A 22,090-nucleotide genomic window follows, 5' to 3' on the forward strand; every position below is an offset into this window, starting at 1 on the left:
TCGAGGCAAGAAACATGTAATTTAGAATCACCTACAGCAAAATTGCCTGTCGTTTGATAATTTACGAACTTTTTGCTGACTTTTAACCACATTCCCGCGCCCATCATACAAGTAAGACGACACACAGATTGCTTGCAGAAGGACACTGTTTTTAACCAACGTCGAAATAATGAAATGAAATAATGCTTGGTTACCTTGGGTTTTCTTCCACCCTGTATACTTAGAATATCCCCGTTTGGGCTTGCAGTGGGACGTGAGGAACAAAACTGAAGCGATATTGTATATTTCCATCCCGACAAAACTTCAGATTTATATTATGCTGACACTTATTCTACTTTTAAAAGGGTGCTTGTTTTACAGTTGTGCAGTGGTACATCTTACATCTAGAATTGATTTTGGCAACTGATTTTCCCATTTTGACTGACACAAAATACAAATTTAAGATATTCACTTTCACATATTTCAGATGCTGCCTGTCACCTAAGACCATCTAAATAAATCATTTTTACCTTTCATTGTGTTCCTGTCAGCTTCAGAGAGATCTTTAGGTCTCGCAGCTAGGTCTAGAATGTAAACAAAATTCATTAAGAAGAATTCATATAAGTTGTTGTAAACTTGTTTTCGAATCCATTCATATACAAAATTCATTTATATTTTTATGCCCCCGAAGGGAAGCATATAGTTTTTGAACCGTCTGCCTGTCGCTCTGTCGGTCTGTCCGCAATTTTCGTGTCCGGACCAAATCTTTGTCATCCATGGACGGATATTCAAATAACTTGGCATAAATGTGTACCACAGTAAGACGACGTGTAACGCGCAAGACCCAGGTCTGTAGCTCAAAGGTCAAGGTCACACTTATACGTTAAAGGTCATATTTCAGATAGTGAATTGATGGGCGTGTCCGGTCCATATCTTTGTCATTCATGCATGAATTTTAAAATTATTGGGCATGAATGTGTACCACAGTAAGACGACGTGTCGCGCGCAAGACCCAGGTCTGTAGCTCAAAGGTCAAGGTCAAACTTAGACGTTAAAGGTCATATTTCATGATAGTGCATTGATGGGCGTGTACGGTCCATATCTTTGTCATTCATGCATGGATTTTAAAATTATTGGGCATGAATGTGTACCACAGTAAGACGACGTTTCGCGCGCAAGACCCAGGTCCGTAGCTCAAAAGTCAAGGCCACACTTAGACGTTAAAGGTCATATTTCATGATAGTGCAATGATGGGCATGTCCGGTCCATATCTTTGTCATTCATGCATGGATTTTAAAATAACTACGCATGAATGTGTGGCACAGTAAGACGACGTTTCGCGCGCAAGAAGACCCAGGTCCGTAGGTCAAAGGTCCTAAACTCTAACATCGGCCAAAGCTATTCATTCAAAGTGCCATCGGGGGCATGTGTCATCCTATGGAGACAGTTCTTGTTTATTTGTGCAGTTTTCTAAATAAATATTGTTTAAACCAAACATCATTCATATTGTAAATTGAGACATGTTTTATCTGGTGTTACAAAACAACTGTTACCATTGTATTTGAACCAATGGAAGATGGTAGCAGGCTGGGCAAATTATTGATTTACTTTCATTTGAAATTCAATTAAGCTTTACTTCGCTACGATCCTTTTAAGTTTACCAAATGACCTATAACCTATTATATCAATATAATGGTAACTTATTTCACTCTCTAAATTTTAGTTCGACGGCACATTGTCACACATTTTAACGTTAATATTGAACGTACCCTAACATTTGACTATTAAGGCTTTTGCACTGTTTAATATATGTTTGGACTCCGCCCTTGAGTAAATACCACATTTCATAATTTGTCATGTGATTGTCTTTGGATCAATAGAATAGATTACTGATAGAGATTTACAAATGATGTAAACTGTAAGTGTTCAGGCAAAATTGACATTTCTTCAATTCATTACCTCCCTGTGTTATGTAACTTGATGATTTTTTATTATTGCAACACATTTCCGTCCTTTCGAAACTGCGCAAAAATTGCAAAAAGAGGAGTTCTGGACTTATTTTTCTCTCAAGAAAGCATTTTCTTACGTATTGGAAATAAAAAAAAGTCACAGGGACTTAGGTCAGTTGAATAAGGCGGATGGTTTACAACTTCCACCTGTTCAGAAACAAAAATGTCTTTACAACATCGCAATTGTGAGAGGAGGCATCATCGTGTTTAAGATGGACTCCTGATCATCCTTTGCTTGGACGTTTCTTGTTGTAAAACTTTTTCACTTTCTTCAGTATAGAGTTCTTGCAGAATCGTCCAGTGACTGTATGACCAGATGGTCAAGGCACTTGAGCCACTGGCCCACTAGAATTAAATAAAATTGCGTGCAACATCTTTTTTGGCTCTCTTGGTAATACAGGGGCGTTTTTGATCTTTTCGCTTCCATTGTTATTTATCAGCCCTTCTCTGTGGCCCCAACATGTGCACCCAGGTTTTGTCAACTGTTATAAAGTTAGAAATAACCCAATTATCACAGCCTTGTTATGTTTTCAAAAGTTCCCTGGCAAATTTATGGCGTTGTTTCTTTTGCTCAATAGATAGCAAATGAGTCACCAACCTAGCGCAATCCTTTCTGAGGTCTAAACGCTTTTTCAGAACTGTTTGCATACTACCTTTTGATATACCAGTACAACTGGCTTTATCTTCCACCGGCAATCGCGCATCCTATTCAACCACATCTTTTGCAGCAGCGATGTTTGCTTTTTTTACAGAGGCGTTAGGCTTAAGGCCTAACAGGACAGGTATAATCTTCGGCAGATAATTTACCAGCTTCAACCTACCTAAAAACTGTGCGCATTGAAAAGGCCTGAGATCCATATATACCACACAATTTATCAAATATCTGCTTTGAATCTATATAAAACCTAATGCGGCATTTAATATAGCTACGAATATCAGCCTTTTCGCCCATTTTACAATGTGAGAATAAATTGGTCATTGTGTAAGACTACATGTATTTCAATTTGAAAATACTCGGTCATTTGAAATTGAATAAAATGCCTGGGATAGAACTAAGAAATCCCATTAGTGACATAACTTTTTGCAGGATCCTCGTATCGGGACAGTGCAAATACAATTACTTCTCGTCAGTAGTATCCCTCACACATAGAACAGTATTCTCAGTGTGTGTGCCTGCGTGCGTGTGTGTGTGACAGGCACTTAACCAAGTTAGTGTTCCTTTTTAGTTTAATCATATTTTATTGCATATAATTTTCATTTCTACATATATAACATACATAATAAATAATCATATATTGAAATGAAAAGAACAGCAAATGGGTTGGACTTAAAGTTAGTGTTCCTGGATTCTGAACCAGAACAAACCTGTTCTCTGCAAGTAGCTGCCAGCTTCCCACGATCCGTAGAAGAGTGTTTTCTGTATTGAGCTGAGCCGGCGGCTCAGTTTTTTCCGGAACACATTGTAAAACGCAAAATATTCTCATGCAAATATACATTTATATAAATGTTTTGCAAAACTTGAAAATTTCAAGTACAAACGAGATTGAGATTATCAATAAACAACAATTTTAAGAGTAGGATCTTTAGTTAGCGCAAACATTACATGTATATACTGTCAAATATATATGTTTTATCTGATAATCAGAGTTAGAAAACACCGTTTGTATAGAACTTTACCTTAATATTAATTTAGAGGCAAAGGTCTACAGTCTTTAAAACTTTCTAAAAGTGAGAACAATAAAAGTATTTAAACTTAGTTATTACTAACTGCCATAGAGTCCCCACCCTTTATCACACAATCAAAAAGGAAAGTGTAGCAACCAACTGTAAATGGGCAGAAAACCTAACATTTAGTGTGCCTTAGAACAAAACGGTCATGGTCTCTCCTTACAAAAAGCTTGACAATTTCAATAGATAACGGTCGAAAATGGCTACGTCCGACATTTATTTCAAAGTTTGTGCATCACATCTTCTTAAAAGTCTGGTTGTGAATCAAGTTGTCGCAGGAGAGACTTATTTCGACTTTTGGTGATAAAATTTTGCAAACGTTATACGAAATTTATAATAACGGTGACCCTGCTGTTATACCAGTATTTCGGAGATTAAAGTCTTCAAAATGACCTCAGACTCATGCAAATCTAATATTTATAAAATATTTCACGATTACATTTGGCATTTTCAAGGTGCAGGAAATTTACAATATGTTAAATAAAGTCATTTCTTTTAGCAAACATTTGTGAACATAAAAACCATTATCAAAGTAGAAATGTAAATCTGAAAACGAAGCAGTGGTTTTAGGGGTATTCTTAAATGAGCCACTTAAATCTTTAACTAATCAAAATAATTACATATTATTATATTTATACGTTGAATAAAACATACATTAAAACAAAAAAGGGGGAAAATGTTATACACTGCACCTTTAATTTCGTTAATAGCTTGCTTTGATTCATCTGAATTCATATTAATTCTTCGAAGATGTGTTGTTAACTCCTCATGCCTGTCTTCATCATTTCTTTCCAAAGTATTCAACTTTTCTGTAAATGATATGTAAAGTCATAAAATGCAAAAATACAAAGTTATATGAGATATCCATGTATTATTTGTATTATTTACATTTACAGATTCATGACACATATGTATCATTTTACTCATTTTATTAAGAGAGAAAGAAACTGCCAACAATATTTTGGGTGGATTGAAATAAATACATGTCAAATAAAATTGTAAAAGAAAACAGGCATATCATACTATATCATTTATACTTTAAAGTTGTAAATGTACGTCGGAGTAAAGAATAATTCAGTGAAATATAATCCATAACACAACCACTGAATATCACACACAGTAAATGATATAGCTTTGCCAATCTACTTGTGTATTGTGTATAAAATTTAAATTATTATATGAAAATTGTAGTCGCCATTTGTTCTTTATAGTATATTTCTCGATTCAAATTATTTTACCGTATGAGAATTTCATAACGAAATAAAACAAAATCGAACTTTATGTCGTGTGCGTCTTTCTAACGTCACAGCACGTCTGACGTTATGTTCGTTTACGCGCGTCTCTTTTGTTTACATGTTCACTCGCACTACGCGCTCATGACAATATTTGACATTATCTCACTTCTCAGTGATATATATTTCATATTCATTCAAAACCAACAAATATCCTCTATTTATCGCTACGTTGCTTCATATGTTCAACTTTATCTAACATATGTTTGATTTAACAAATCACGAAAATCATAATCAGCAAAAAGGAAAGAATCAAAACAAATATTTTTGACACTTCCCGTCCAATTTCGATGCAGTCTGATGACTTCTACGCATAAATTGTCTAATTACTAAACATGGCGGTAATGTACTTACTTTACCATTACAAGATTGCAAACTTCCATTTTAAGTTGCAGATTTTGTCAAAAAATGACAGTTTTACTTTAAATTAAATGTGGTTACATGCAATATAGATTATATGATCAATACATGTTTTGTGTATTTATTCGAGTCACCGTTATAGAATTATTTTCTTCACTCAGGCATTCTCGTGTTATAGACAATACGCAGTGATTTCTACTAATTATTTACTAATTTCATGATTTCATTAAACAGAGAACAGGAGAATTACAATGCATTCTCATTTATAATGATCTACTGACGTTGCAAGGCAATTAAGCAAGACTGACCTTTACAACTCAAAATATAATTTCTATTTAAACCTGTACACTTTGAAGATTGAAATAAAAGTTCAATGTCTACCCATCTTCAAATTTACTTGCTATTTTTTTACATTGTCCAAATGAAGGCAGCGTTTAAAGCAGTAACTATTTAAGTCAAGTGTTAGAATACGGTGTTCTATTTCCTTTATATCATATGAATGTACTGTATCTTTACAATAAAATAAAAAAATGCTTGCAAATAGGCAGTTAATGCCAATGACAGGCTCGCAACTCACTTGTCAACAGCCCATGCGAGTATGACTGATACAAAATTAACAATTTAACAGAAGACATTCTAGTAGCATTCTGTAGGGACAAATGTATGCAAAATCTAACTAAAAACAAGATCTATCTACCGTTTCTTAAGATTTATTTGAAGTATATGTTCACTATTTCGCTCAAATAGCCCTTACATACACTACAACAAGACTGTTCGAACACTCTTGAAAGTAGAATACACTCGGATGCCCCAGAGACAGTTTATTAGGAGCGGGCACGTTTAGATCTAGGGACCATGTATGCAGTGAAGCTGAACTATGTTAATTTGCAAGCTGTGTAGTGATTTTTACCGATACTTTGCTGTTCTAACGATCCCTGCATGCAGACAAAATACATTTAAACTTTATGACACACTTCATGATCAGGTTAAAAAATATATGACTTGTAAATATAAATACGAAGTATTTATCATTATTATGCGCAAAAAAAAAAAAAAGAAATAGTTTTCATATATCCTCGTATTTGAGTTGTTGTTAAAAATGTAGGAGATATTTACAAACTGCATCATTTTTATTTCAAAATACAATACTTTTACCCTTGATTAGAGCCACATCACTATGCGTTACACTCGAAGCATCATCTATCCTGTCTGTCATACACTTGACATCAAGTAAATCTTCATGAAGATGACTTTGGACGGACTGGATATTCCGCAGGCTTTCGCAGTCCTCATCGTTAAGCTGTACCGGCTTGGAAACAACATCTTCATTTTTAAAATATGAAAAAGGTATATTGTTAGAAACGAAGAAAGACTGGAAAAAAAGATTATATCATTTGTTTTTTCTTTTAAAGAAATCCAGAATTTTGGGATATTTTATGTAGTAGCCGATACCTTTATTAAACCGTAATTGTATACATTAAATAAAACAAACATAAAAACAAAATAGGAAAAAAGAGTGTTGTACACTGCACCTTTAATTTCGTTAATAGCTTGCTTTGATTCATCTGAATTCACATTAATTCTTCGAAGATGTGTTGTTAACTCCTCATGCCTGCCTTCGTCGTTTCTTTCCAAAGTATTCAGCTTTTCTGTAAATTATATGTTGAGTCATAAAATATAAAAATACAAAATCATATGAGATATCCATGTATTATTTGTATCATTTATATTTACAGATTCATGACACATATGTATCATTTTACTCATTTTATAAAGAGAGAAAGAAACTGTCATTTAAAAGCAACAATACTTTTGTGTGGATTAAAACAAATACATGTCAATTAAAATTAAAAAAGAAAACTGGTAAATCATACTATATCATTTATACTTTGAAGTTGAAAATGTAGGTCAAATGACTTTAACGCATAAATTGTCTAATTTTATAAACATAGCGGTAATGTACTGACTTTACCAAATTGAATACAATATTGCAGTTTCCCATTTTTAGTTAAATAGTTTAAATAATGACAGTTTTACTTTAAATTCAATTTGGTAAATGCAATATAGATTACATGAGCAATACATTTTTGCGTATTAATTCAAATCACCGTTATAGAATTATTTCCTTCATTCAAGCATTCTCGTGTTAAAGACAATACGCAGTATTTCTATTGATCATTTACTAATTTCATTTATGCATTTTCATGTATAATAATCTACTGGCCTTTCAAGTCAATTGAGCAAGACTGACTTTCACCACTCATAAATTTATTACTATCAAATCCTATACAAATTGAAGATTGAAATAAAAGTTCAATGCCTACCCATCTTCAAAGTTACTTGTTCATTCCTTTACATTGTCCAAATGAAGGCCGCGTTTATAGCAGCAATTATTTTAGTCAACTGTTAGAATACGGTGTTCTGTTTCCTTCAATTTATATCAATGTACTGCATTTTTACATTGAAATGAACAAAAAATGTTTGCAAATAGGCAGTTAATGCCGATGACAGGCTATGACAGGCTCGCAACTCACTTGTCAGTTACACGTAAATTCAACGGCCCATGCCCTTCGACTGATACAATATAAGCAATTTAAAAGAAGACATTCTAGTATCATTCTGTAGGGACTAATGTATGCAAAGTCTAGGTAAAACATGATCTATCTAGCCTTTCTTGAGATTAATTTGAAGTATATATTCGCTATTTCGCTCATACAGCCCTTACATACACTAGAACAAGACTATCCGAGCACTCTTAAAAGTGGAAAACACTCGGATGCCCTAGAGGCAGTTTATTGGAGCCGGGCACGTTTACCTTTAGGGACCATGTATGCAGTGAAGCTGAACTATGTTGATTTGCAAGCTGTGTAATGATTTTTACCGATACATTGCTTTTTAACGATCCCTGTATGCAGACAAAATATACTTAAACTTTATGACACACTTCATGATCAGGTTGAACACCGGAGCAGACGCAGTTTCAAAACAATACATGATAGTTAAATATAAATACAAGGTATTAATCATTATTATGGGCATAAAAACAACAAAAGAAACAGTTTTCATATATCCTCGTATTTTAGTTTTTAGGCTGGCGGCTATTGTTACAACTAATCAAACACAGATCAGCCAACTGCTAAGACTGACAACATGAATAATTTCATTCGCAATTCAAATAGTTCCATCATGTATATCAGTTTTACCACGGCTTTGTTTAAAGAGTGTAAAACTGACCTGTTTCAATAAAACTTTTTTCGAACATTTTATAATCGTGTTTTCTTTTATAGAAAAAATATTTGAAAGTAAAAGCAGACATTTAAAAAGGGGTCGCTAATTACATAATCAAACTAACTACTCGTTTCTTTATTAGGCTGACGTAACGTCACTGTGCTTGTCCATTCACTTTTGTATAGACTGTTTGATTATGTGTTGAAACAAATTTATATTTAGATTGAGAGATAGTCTATTTTAAGTAGATGTATAGTGCGTTAAGTTCTTACACAAACTAACGCACTTAAAATCTTGCAGTTAGAGTTTCGATAACAATTTTATATCTATTTACGAACCTTAACTACATTACTTTTTTAATAGTTTTAGAAACATCGAAATAAATCTTGAAGAAACATTAAAACTCTGACAGACATTAAAACGATGTCATTTTATTTCGCTATGTTCAAGTAATGGAGTTTTCTCCAGGCGTAATCTATTTTAAGATTTCCTTAGATTATGTACATTTTTCCATGTTCTATTTTAGGCTGTTTGGGACTCTTCTACCTTACTGTGCTAAGTATATGTATATATATTTACAGGAATTTATTACTTTGGCATTCAATTCACCATAAATTACTAGAACTTGGAAAAAATGCAGATCTTTTCAACCTGATTAACGTTCATACATAATTTGGGGGACTGCATATTGTGTTTGTTACCTTGAAATTTTATCTGATATTATGTCCCTCAATTGTTTATTTTTCTTTTTCAAAAAGTACAATATCGTTATAAAAATCATGAGTAAAAACAGTGAGCTTCTTTATAAACATATATTAGCATTGACTTCAAAATATGCAAAATCGTTATCAAAATTCAAGAGTAAAAGCCGAAAGGTCTAATTTGGCAACGTAAGGTATTTTTCACATTTTTTACTTCTTCCTTTTTAGTTCCTCTGATTTTGGTTATTGTTCTTTATAATACCTCAATTTTGCTTGCAATTATCCTTACCGGTAGGAAGTCTTGTATTATTCTGCAACAGTTTCTTGTTTGTACCCCTTACAACTTACAAATTGTAAGCAATGCATTGTCCTTAGACACGGTACATTGATATGAGCTTTTACTTATTTATATGCAAGCCCAGGCTATATTAAAGTCAATGAATCAACTTGGCTTTTAAGTGTTGACTTTGGAACCACGGTTGGGTCAAAGAATAAGGTTACAAGCGTAGCATAAACGAGTTTAAATTATCCCTTACAGTGCTAAATTTCTACAATGAACATGTCCATCTTTCAATTTGGAAAGTACCATTAACTGTTGAAAGAAGTGCTTTCCAAAACAGGTATCGACAGCGAACAGTGCAGATCTTGATCACACTGCATGGATGTGCAGGCTGATTATGATCTGCACTGGTCGCAATTTTTTTTAAATGCAGAATCAGTCGTGTCCAGCATGATGAGGGTTAACCAGTGGAGTGTTTACCTCTGTCAGTTACAAGACAGTACCCAACTGTGTTCCTTTAAATTTTCATTTTGCCCTCGTTTGTCTATAAGTTTTTTTTTTTTTTTTTTTATCTTGCGTAGATATGTTTATGTGCACACATCAATACATATATTGCTACGGGGTTGCGGTTTGATGGGACTGTGTTCTCGGAATCTGACTTTTTCTGTTAGATATTAATCTTTCCGTTCTTTTCAGATTCCCAAGTGAGAATTAAGTGTCGTTTGTTTCACTAATTGTGTTATTCCCATAGGAGCAAACACAATGTGTATTAATATCCTTATACTACCTTTCTCAAGTTAATCAAGGTGATTCCTCACAACAGTACCCTATGCTCGCCTTAGTTTGATATGGAAAACTCGTAATATTTAAGATTTTGCAAACATCTTTCCCGCAGTGTTTTATGGTAGCCAGTCTTTCTGTACTTTCAGTACTTTCATTTACAATATAGTAGATACTTACAAGCTGAATAATTTTTGTTTCAAATTATAATACGTTTACCCTTGACTAGAGCCATATCACTGTGCGTTTCACTCGAAGAATCATCTATCCTGTTTGTCATACTCTTGACATCAAGTAAATCTTCATGAAGATGACTTTGGACGGACTGAATATTCCGAAGGCTTTCGGAATCCTCATCGTTGAGCTGCACCGGTTTGGAAACAACACCTTCATTTTTAAAATATGAAAAAGGTATATTGTTAGAAACGAAGAAAATTGGAAAAAAAGATTATTTGATTTCTTTTAAAGAAATATAGAAGTTTGAGACATTTTACGTAATAGCCGGTACCTTTATGAAAGCCGTCAATTCGTTTCTCACACCCGTTATATTCAAATATAATTACAGAAATGGATCAAATGATCCTTGATCTCTTAACAGAGATATCAGCTAAAATAAACACATACGCATCACCGTAGAAACAAGTGTATGTAAATATTATGACTTCAGAGAAGAATGTTTTTAAAGTTTTCAATAGATTTATATAGGGACAGCGGGACATTTAGCACAACCTACTGCAGACCTATTTTCAGTTTCAAAAAAGAGTGCTTCTAAAATCCGTTTTGGTGGTTTTGTAGGTCCCTTTCGATTGACCACGTTTATTTTCTACATCTATTATACAGGCATTCACGTTTTATTTAACATATACAATGTACCATTATATTATGGGGACATCTGTGTTATCTACTAATATTTTAAAAGATATAATATATTCTGGTATTTCACAAACGAATACATATAGTACACAGAAACTGAGTTTAGTGTTTACATTAAAGTTAGATTTCGCGCTTTTCGTCAGAACCTACACTTAACACACTTAGGACACTTAAGCTCAGATAACGAGAGAAAATTTGAAATCTGATCGCTTCCATTCTTTTTTACTAATTAAACTTTAAAAGGTTTCCTATGTTTTACATGTAACTAAAATATGCTTGGAGCTAAAAAAGAAAAACCATTTTAGATTTTGTAAATATAATAGTAACTTATTACAAGTAGTGCTGTTTCTTTTTCTATTACAATTCTATTATTGAGGAACGTTCCAACGTGTTAAGGTATTAGATACCTAATAGTGTACCTGCTTTTAAGGAGTATTCAATTCCTAATATAAACCTACTTGAAGGGAGCATAGGTTCAAGTCCCAGTGGGACCATTTTTTACTTATAATCCCTTTTCTCTGGTAACATTTTACTTTTTTACAAAACTGTTTATTGATTTATTGTACTAAATAGAAAATGTTTTATTTGATAAGCGATTTCTTGCTGTTCAAATTGCATTTACCTCTAAAACAGAAGGGAACAGAGGTAAACATTTAAGAAAAATAATACTGAGTTACATGCGATAAAAGATCTTTTTGTCTTTAAACTACATATTGTGGAAGAAATATAGATCGGTTTTACTTCTGCCCCAAGCTTACTTTTGAATGAAGTGACACAGTGTTAAACAGTCCCATAGGACTCGGCATTGATATTTCACGTTGGATTTAGAATTCTGTCTCATTACATCATTTTTCTTGAGACACCCTAGAAAACATAATACTGACAGTTTTATTTTATGTTTTATAATGATAATTATTGTTTAACAATAGTTTGACGTTTCTTTCGTCAAAATTAATGGCATAATGAATTCTCTGCAACCATTTTGGACAATGGCCGCCACTTTGAAATTTGTCTATAATACTTGAGCTCAAGGAAATATCATAAATTATACAAAATTTATAAGAAACAGCACAGCAAAACTTGTTTAAATATTGCAAAACAGTGCAAAACATGTCAGTTTTAATACTTTACCAAGCGAATGCCATTTTATTTAAACATTTGCACAATAAATTCTGTAAATGCGGCTTCACAGAACAATTGAAACCGTGCAAGAACTTTTTGTTTTGTTTTAACTTTCACAATAAACAGACAAATAATATTGACCAACCGCTCTGTCGGCAATTTGTTTTGTTTGTAAAAATTTGAACAATATTGGTACAGGGTCACCCAAAGACCAATTTTTAAAAAATAATCATGAAATCGGACAAGTTTTGTCTGAAAAGTAGTAATTGAAGTTTTCATTGTATTGGCAAAACTGACAATGCCCTTTGGCAGCGGCTTGGGTTTTGACTAATCGGATAAGTTTGAAATAGCCTGATTGAGGGTTACCCATAAAAAGTTCCAGTGAAATCATTTCACAATCGTGCCCTGCAAGTTTTGACAAAAATATTTGTCACATTATGTTTATGCAGCAAAAAGTGAACACCCACCCTATAGAAGCCATGTTTTTTTAGAAACTGAACCCTCTATGTAGAAGGTCATCGAAGGAGCATGTCTATTTAATAATTTTGAAATCTGGCCACAAATGCTTTTATGAAGTTTCGAAAAAACTTCTTTTCCGTTAAAATAGCAACAGCAGGTCTGTATGGAATGGATTATTATAACAATATTAGAAAAGTACAACCCCCAAGGAGTATCTATGTCAAGTTTCATCAGCTTCAATTTTATCGATGCAAGAGTACAAAAGAAACCAAGAGATAACAGTTGAATTATTTGATGAAACTACAGGAAGTGGTGAAGTTAGCGGGATATCGTATACCATGAAAAAGACTTACATCAAGTACATATGATATAGGGCAAATGAAATGCGTGGCATTTATCAATTGCAGGTCTGAGGATACCTGATAGACTCATCCAAGAGCACTAAATGAAATTAAATTAATATCCCTTTGTAAACGAGCACAGAAATACCTAGCTCTATCAGCATTTTTGTACCTTTTGACGTACTTCGCATTGATGGCAGGAAGTTTACAAAATTATTAAAGCCTGTGTAATGTTCTCTCACATACAAAATCTTTAAGACTCCAATACTTCTTAAGTGCAATACATTTTAACTGAAATCTGTGTGTATGTATATTATAATTTTTATATAATTTTCATTGATAAACTTTCATTAAAATTAGTAATACTACAGCGTTCATGTAAAAAACTTAGTATTGTCCATATTGGTAAAGCTATTGTAATTAAATGTAGTTATTATATTTGTAGAGTAATAGATATTTCATTAATTACCTTTTAAAAGATGATGTTATGATAATTGCAATTTAACCAAACAATTTACAATGTAATTTTAATGTAATTACTTTACCTTTTGAATGGACCGAACTCCAGATTTTTGCGAAAAATGATCTGTCTTTTGGTCATATTATAGACATTAGAACAGACGTTTTTGATTCTAAACTATTTCAGACAATACCAAATCATGTCCATCTAGACCAATACATCACGAATGACCGCTTATAAAGCTTTATAACTACGGCAGAGTACCTTTTGTACAACGTGACAAACGCTATTCAATTTTGAATGGAAAAAGTAGCAAAAACAACTGTGTTTCCTTTACTTAAAGGCCTAGATTCACTACTATATAAGTGTCCCCCCCCCTCCCCACAAATCCAATATACAACTCCCATCTTATCTGCTGCTTATCAGCGATTATGTAACCGTAACTGATTAGAGGGCAATTAGCACAGCAGGGACCCCTAGACCACGAAGATGTGTGCAGTGGAGTTGAAAGAAATTAGTTTTTCTTCAGTGAAATGTGGAAATGATATAATATTTACTATTATTTTGATATTATATAAATGATAATAACTATTAATTTAATGTTATAATAATGATAATAATAATAATAAAAAATAATAATAATTATTATTATTGTTGTTATTATTATTATTATTATATTACATAAAGGATGATTAAAGATACAGTAATAATATTAAAAATAATAATGATAATAAAACACAAGGTAGTGAAAACTTCATGAGTTCTTTGTGCTGACAAACAATATTTTTATAATTGGAAACTGGGTTTCTTGTATTCATGTAATCAACATTATTTGAACTTCAAATTATTGTATTCCATCTATACTGAAGTTTCATTTTCAGTATGTTGCCAAAAGTGACTTTTTTTCATGCTTTGCTTTGTAACTTTGAAATGCACATACTGTTTTCAATTTTTAGACAAATGTTATTTACAGTATTCTGCAAGCTTTAGATGAGTGAAAGTCACATTTTTCTGAAATATCACAATTCTCCAGACAGACTTTGAAAAAAATAAAAACTTGCATATTTCTTTATTTCATTATTGTGAAAATAAGTTTCTGATTATCTTATATTGTGTTTGATCAACAAATATTTTTCTTTACATAGAAATGCCCCCCAAAAAAAACTAGTATAAAAGTTAATTATATATCAATTTAAAATAAGTTACATTGTTCCCCCTTCTCACTAATTGATACACTTTTAAGGTAGACTGACTCTCCAATAAACATTGACCTTTGTTTATTGATACCATACTGTGATGGTCATTAGCCCCCAACTGTGCTGGTGAAGACAGAATTCCCTTGGCCCACTGCCAAAATCTAGGCCTTTAAAATCTGTCAGTATTTAGGTTTTACTGTCTTTTTGAGAAATATAGCAACAACTTCCTAATATCTTACAATTTGCTCTTTTTTGTTGTCTTGCGATCTTAAGGTCGGTCCCATTTGAGTAGTTTAGTCTTGGTCTATTTCATTGCAATTAAATATTTCAACCTAAGAGACTGACTAAATAATGCTATTGCAAACACTTTTTCTTCTCTCCGTAGCATTATTCCCTCGTATTTTATTAAATCTCTTATCGGAACTGTCAGAAGTCAGATTTTAATTCAAAATGTATGCTGACATCAAACTAAATTCAAGATAACTTAATTTTGAAGTCGAGAAAAAAACAACAGTATCTCACCTTCAATAACGCTTAACTTGTTGTCTAACTCCGATATTTTTGCAAACGTATCGTCAAATTTGTTCTCTAGTTCAATCAGCAAACTTCTTTTGAATTCATGGAGTTCCTTTATATGCTGCATTGCTGACAGTATATCAATATTCCCTGATTCTGTCCTGTTTATAATGCTTTCGATTTCGTCAATACTACTTTGATTAATACCAGATGATAGTTGCCTTAGAACTGCAACAACATCTGCTCGACTGGTGACGTATTCTGCTGCTCCCATAAACATTTCAGTAGGATGTCCTTGTACATCAACACGATATGTTCGAAGGGTATTTATAGAAGTCCTTTCTGCTTGGGTCAAGGTTGTAAAGAACAATTTCTTCACTACTACCATTAGCAGTGACATATCCCATGATTCTACATCTGCATTTACTGTAGATGAAGATGGAAACAAACAGGAATACTGTTCTCGAAATAAGGTTCGAAGATTTGGTCTTTCGCAAGAAAGTATATTTTGAAGAGTCCGTCCGCGACTTGCTGCCTCTCTCGTTACAATACCTCTTAACACCAGCAATCCACCTTCACCAAGCAACAGTATATGCCTCAAGTACCTCTCGTTATCCACAGTCGCCATGGATCCTTAAAATGAGAATGAGTGATTACTTTAGTTTTAAAACTTTTCTGTTTCATTGCAATTTGGATGTTGGAGCATTCTGGAAAATATTTTGTGCTACATACCTCTTACAAAATTATAATGATAATTTTCTTTCAGCGGTGGAGTTAAAACCGTTGACTTGAATGCCCTTGCAAACCGAAAGGTAATCATCATAAGAAACTACTCCCTAAACACATATCCTAAACAAGAAGGCACGTTTAAAGAAGACAGCCTCCAAGAAACAAAACACGCAAAAGTATATGTATGGATTTGCTCAAGATCGATATTTACAAAAATACATAAACAATGTAAATATTTACACAACAATGACAGTAATCTGTAAAGCGAATGAAAGAACGTAGTGGGATATCACATTAAAATATCCTACGCCGTTTTAATCAATTAATGAAGCGCTCCGAAACTCACTGTTAAACAAAACCATGTTTGAAACTTGCATGACACTGTCAGTTTATGGTATCCCTGCCGAATAAATCCCAGGCCTATTTAATTTTGAAAAAAAAAAGAAACACATGCACCCACGCACGCACGCACACACACACACTCGTGTACGAAAACGTAACAAAACGGATAACAGGTTCAAACAAGAAATATTTCTGCTGAAAAAATTTAAGTTTGAACACAGGTCTGCAGATTTAGAAGAGCTTTGTGTGTTTTTTCAAGATGGTCACCCAAAACGATTTGGTTTAATTATTTCAAAATGTTCACAGTGCATGAAGAGAATACTGATAGTTTTTAAAGTTCCAATGACAATACTTTACCTAGTATTTGGGGACCTAATTCTCTTCATTCCGTAGAGTATTGTATATATACCTCGTTTCTTGGAATTTTCTTTTATTACATTCATCTGGAATTTCGGAAAGATCACAGATCATCAAACAAAAGAATGTTCGTACTAGACAATATATATCCTTAATATACCTGGTAGTTAGGAACCTAGTTCTATTCATTCCGCTAAGTACCGTGTATACGACTTTCTTTTGTTAGGGACTGGGAACTGGGAACGATAACAGATCATCAACGAAAGAATGTTCTCACAAACCAGGCACATATATATATCAAGGCTGTAGTAATGCTAATGCATTAGTAATGCATTATTGTTTTCAAATAATTCCAAGTAATGATTAATGCCACAATTTTAGCATTGAAAATAATGCTAATTTAATGCCAAAGTAAGTAATGCTAATGCTAATGCTAATGCTTAGCATTACATAGGCATTATTTTCTGTATCACTGGAAAAAAAAACATAATACATATGTATGCTATTATTTACACAGGTTGTAGCAGTTCTCTAATAGATTATTGTTTATTTTTATTAAACTGTCTAATGGTATAATTGCCTTTTGTTCAATGTACCTGAAAGATTTTGAACAATACATTTAAAACCTGGGACAACTCTAAAGTGCAAATTTATAATAGCCATAGACGTGTGACATAATTAAGATTTGTTACCCAAAATATCAAACAGAATCTATTATCTTTTGACACCTTTTTATCAATTAACAGTATGCCACTGATAGTGATGTTTAAGACCTTAAGGCAGCTAGCTTTTACATGTCATGTCAAATTAGGCTGTTAGGGAGCCATTAAACAGGTACTTGACTTTCTCTAACAATTTAAATGCTCATGCACGCTGTACTTCAACATATGTTGTTTTTTTGAGGGTTTTTTTTTTGATAAAGTAATGGTAAAAGAAAAAAGTCAGATATAATACAAGGAAGTCATACATTTATTTAACTATACATGTAGATGACCTAGATAAACTATTTAAAAATGATTAAATGGAAAACAAACAAATAGTGAATGTGATAATAACATGCAATGATTCACAAAAAGTAATGGTAATGCTAATGCTAATGCATCCTATGTAATGCTAATTTAATGCATTATTTTGATAAAAATAAGTAATGCTAATGCTAATTTAATGCCAATTTTTTTCCAAATAATGCTAATTTAATGCATTACTTTTGCAAGTAATTATTAACAACCCTGATATATATATAGTAAAGAGAATTTATACGAACTAAAACACCACCACAATAACCGAGCCCAATTACGGCAAAGCGTCTAGCAGTACAACGAACACGCACATGCCACAGAAAGACCACTAACCCAATAAGATTAGTTTCGATGCTGTTTTATATATACGAGCCCGAATTGTACTACACATTCTTACTGGTTCAACTTTTGCATATATATACTCAATCTCTGTTCTCATGTCTCACAAATCAGTAGTGACATTTTAGTCACTGCTTGGGACCAGAGAAGCTATGTTTTCTCTCACTCTAAGTTGACTTGATCTCGAAGATACATTGACTATATAGAGATAGTTTGCATTAAGGGATATAATTAAATGCATAACAGTTGACTTTCCGGTACGTAGATCCGCTAGGATACAAATTGGCATTAGAAATTATTATATAGTAGGGAGAATTTATACGAACTAAATCACCACCACAATATACCAGACCAATCACGGCAAAGCGCCTAGCAGTACTAACGAATACGCACATGAGATTAGTTTCGTTGCTGCTTTTTATACGAGCCCGAATTGTACTATACATGTGTACTGGTTCAACATTTGCATACACTCAAATCTCTGTTTTCATGACTCACATATCAGTAACGACATTTTAGTCTTAATATATTAAGACAGTATGGCATCGACAGTATTAGAAATGTTTTCCCGTGATTTAACGTAGTCGCCTACCTTTTAGCTCCAAATTACCAACTTTCAAACTTTACTTGAACTTGATTTAGACAAATATAATTGACTGTCTCTTATTATATACACGCTTTTCCCAACATAGATTTAACAAAGTTTGATTTTCTTTGTTTTTCGCTAAGTGACCTTTTTATTTCTCTAGATAACCCGGTTTCAAAATAAATGTATATTTAAGAAATATTAAGTTTCCAAACGTGGTTTGTCGTAGAATAACCCGAGTTTTGAGTTCTTATGCGTAAGAATATATCACGAAGGCCGTAGGCTGAATGATATAATTCGCATAAGTACGAAAAATCCGGGTTATTCAACGATACATCACACTTGGGAACACACTATTTCGATTCTAACACGACATACTAGTGTCAACAGTGTTAGAATAAATGATGACTACGTTTTACGACCGTGCTACGCACCTGGATCGGATGATGTCATTGCACGCGAGTGGTTTATTGCAAAATAAACCGAGATAGTTTTTCCTCTACATGAATGTAGATTATGTGCTGGTCGTATTAGAATAAATTTTAACACGTTGTTGTAAATAAAATCATTCTGAACTTGCTTAGTGAAGACCCAGAAGATTGTATTGCCTCTACAGTGTTAACAACGTTTTTTTGCTTTGCTATTACATCGTGACATAGTTTCTGATTACAGACCATCAAGTTTTAATAAAGCAACGTACAAATTAAATAGTTTGTGTCATCCGATACCATTTACACACCTTATCGCACATAAACATCTTTTAAAGTATTGATTATTCACTGTATGTAAGGATTTGGTTTAATATATCAAATTCGTAATCAGTACGGTGCCCCTAAAGTGACATGTTACACACATTTTTTCCAATTAGGTAATGTGAGACTTTTTTTATTTCGTTTAAACGAAATCATTTCGTTTAAACGAAATAACCTATTTCGTTTAAACGAAATAACTTATTTCGTTTAAACGAAATGATTTCGTTTAAACGAAATAATCATTTCGTTTAAACGAAATAACTAATTTCGTTTAAACGAAATGATTTCGTTTAAACGAAATAACTATTTCGTTTAAACGAAATGATTTCGTTTAAACGAAATAACTTATTTCGTTCAAACGAAATAAGTTATTTCGTTTATACGAAATCATTTCGTTTGATTTTCGTTTAAACGAAATAACTTATTTCGTTCAAACGAAATAAGTTATTTCGTTTATACGAAATCATTTCGTTTAAACGAAATAAAGTATTTCGTTTAAACGAAATCATTTCGTTTAAACGAAATGATTTCGTTTAAACGAAATAACTTATTTCGTTTAAACGAAATCATTTCGTTTAAACGAAATTAAAAAAAGTCTCACATTACCTAATTGGAAAAAATGTGTGTTACATGTCACTTTAGGGGCACCGTATAATCAGCGTACTTGTTTACTGTTAATTTCGTAAATACAATAACCTCGAAAAGTCAAGGTTTTTTATTTTGATTTTGTTACGATACCTATTTTTATAACCACTTTTACTTTGTTTCATGACTGATTATATTATTTTAATCATACTGAAATACCCTTAATTCGTATCATCTCTGCATTTAGAGGTACGTGTACGCCGTTCTTGTCTAAACCCGTATCTAAATCGAAACAAGATATCTGTATACTCTCACATTTAGCGAGAATTATGAATATAACGTGTCGAACTTACCTGGAGTTTACTTCCTTACATCCATAAAACATTTATAACTCACACCTTAGACTTTATAATCTTGTAATTCATATACTGTTAAAAGTATAAAAGAAACTATCCAAATATCGTATATGTCTTATTTGTTATGACATCGCGCATGCGTACTTAGAATGACATACTTCTGATAATTACTTAGGTGGAGCTTGACAATCTTTATATAGTCCTTCTACTAAACTGTTTTTGTGTTATGTAGGAAATCCTACCTATATTTCAGGTTGAAAATGTTTGAGTTAAATATTCCATGATAATGTCATTACTTTTTGTTTGTTGAAGATAATAGTAGTGCGTATGACTGAAGGATTTGTTTTATTTTAAGCGAGGCATGTCAGTATGACTCTAAAGTTAGCAATGTAATACTCGTTATAATTGATTTATTTTAAAAAAGGTGCAGCTTGCTAAAAGGCGGTTGCACTGTTTTCAATACGCTTTAGATGTGGTCGAGACATTTCCAAGAACTTTTCTCTACAGACTTTTTTTTCTTAATTAACATACATGTGTATCTACTTCAATATTTACTCCAACAATTTCATCGATCATTAGGGTATGTCTCCGTGTCCGTGTTAAAGGTAGGGAAAGGAAAAATGAATGACCAAGTTGAAATTGGGATTCAAATATGAGATCCAAGAACGGAAGCAAACTATGAAAATCAATTCTTGACAAATATATTTATTGACTTTCTTAATGGTTTACTCCAGAATAAATAATACTTACTTGTCTACATAACTGATACAAATAATTATATCAATTCGCAAATTCAGATGATTTATTTCAAATTCTTATTTCTTAGAAGATTTCTCGTATACAATACTAAAAACGTTAGGAAAATAAGGTACATTTTTACGCTGGAAGATGTTTTTTTCTTTCTTAATTATAGACAACACATCAAAAACATAAAAATATGGGTACTGTATGCTTACTTATTTTAGCGGTGTATTAATAACAGCGCTTTTAGCGCTATCGCACGCGCGCTAATTCATGTCCGCGTATTAATTTGTCCAAGCATTTTCATGTACATTTTCATTCGATGATGTTTTCTTCGAACTTTTGCAAATAAATTCTCTTGAGAGTTTGCACTAGTTAATATTTTAATGTTTGTATGATATTCCTGTTTATTGTTCATATTATTATTTTAAATATATGATCATGCAAAATAAAATATTTAAGCTTGTAGTTTGTGTTTTTTTCTCATTTGATCAAGCTGTTATCACCTTCGGGAATGTCCGTTGTTGCAGTCGCTCGTTTACAGAAAGGTGTAAACGTTTGCATTAAGACACAATGCATGTAGGACAAAGGGGATTCAATGATTAAAATGTGTGACAATCTCGTTTTATTTCAGCAATTATAAAACAGAATATAAAACACACAGATTATTATAATTAAATACAAGAAGACAATACAGTTACGTTGGCAATATTATACTAGGAGCGCGACAAAACATCAACAGACAAAACATCGATACGACAAAACGCCGACGCGACAAAAGCTCGACAAAAAACATCGACACAAACATCGACAAAACATCGACACATAATTTATTTACACTTTTTCTTCATTTTCAGGGGTTAAATTACCTTGAAATTTTTACACATATCTGAAAGGTTCGGTCTAAATCTTCAGACAGTCAAGATTAAGACTCGAACATTTACGGTTAATGTTCAGTTA

The 22,090-nt window shown here is 32.7% G+C and overlaps 1 protein-coding gene across 1 annotated transcript; it reads right to left on the reverse strand.

The window, feature by feature from the left end:
- Positions 1-509: 509 nt before the first annotated feature.
- On the reverse strand, positions 510-20,515 carry LOC128553411 (uncharacterized; the record flags this gene model as incomplete). The annotated part of the gene is given in 7 exon segments (XM_053534554.1): positions 510-563; positions 4,409-4,525; positions 6,524-6,691; positions 6,901-7,017; positions 10,577-10,744; positions 15,331-15,957; positions 20,387-20,515. Coding segments are annotated over 6 exon segments (1,246 nt in total), but the record flags the coding sequence as incomplete, so codon positions are not given.
- Positions 20,516-22,090: the final 1,575 nt, after the last annotated feature.

This window comes from Mercenaria mercenaria, unplaced genomic scaffold (assembly GCF_021730395.1).
Source record: "Mercenaria mercenaria strain notata unplaced genomic scaffold, MADL_Memer_1 contig_3801, whole genome shotgun sequence".
In the NCBI taxonomy this organism is placed as follows: domain Eukaryota; kingdom Metazoa; phylum Mollusca; class Bivalvia; order Venerida; family Veneridae; genus Mercenaria; species Mercenaria mercenaria.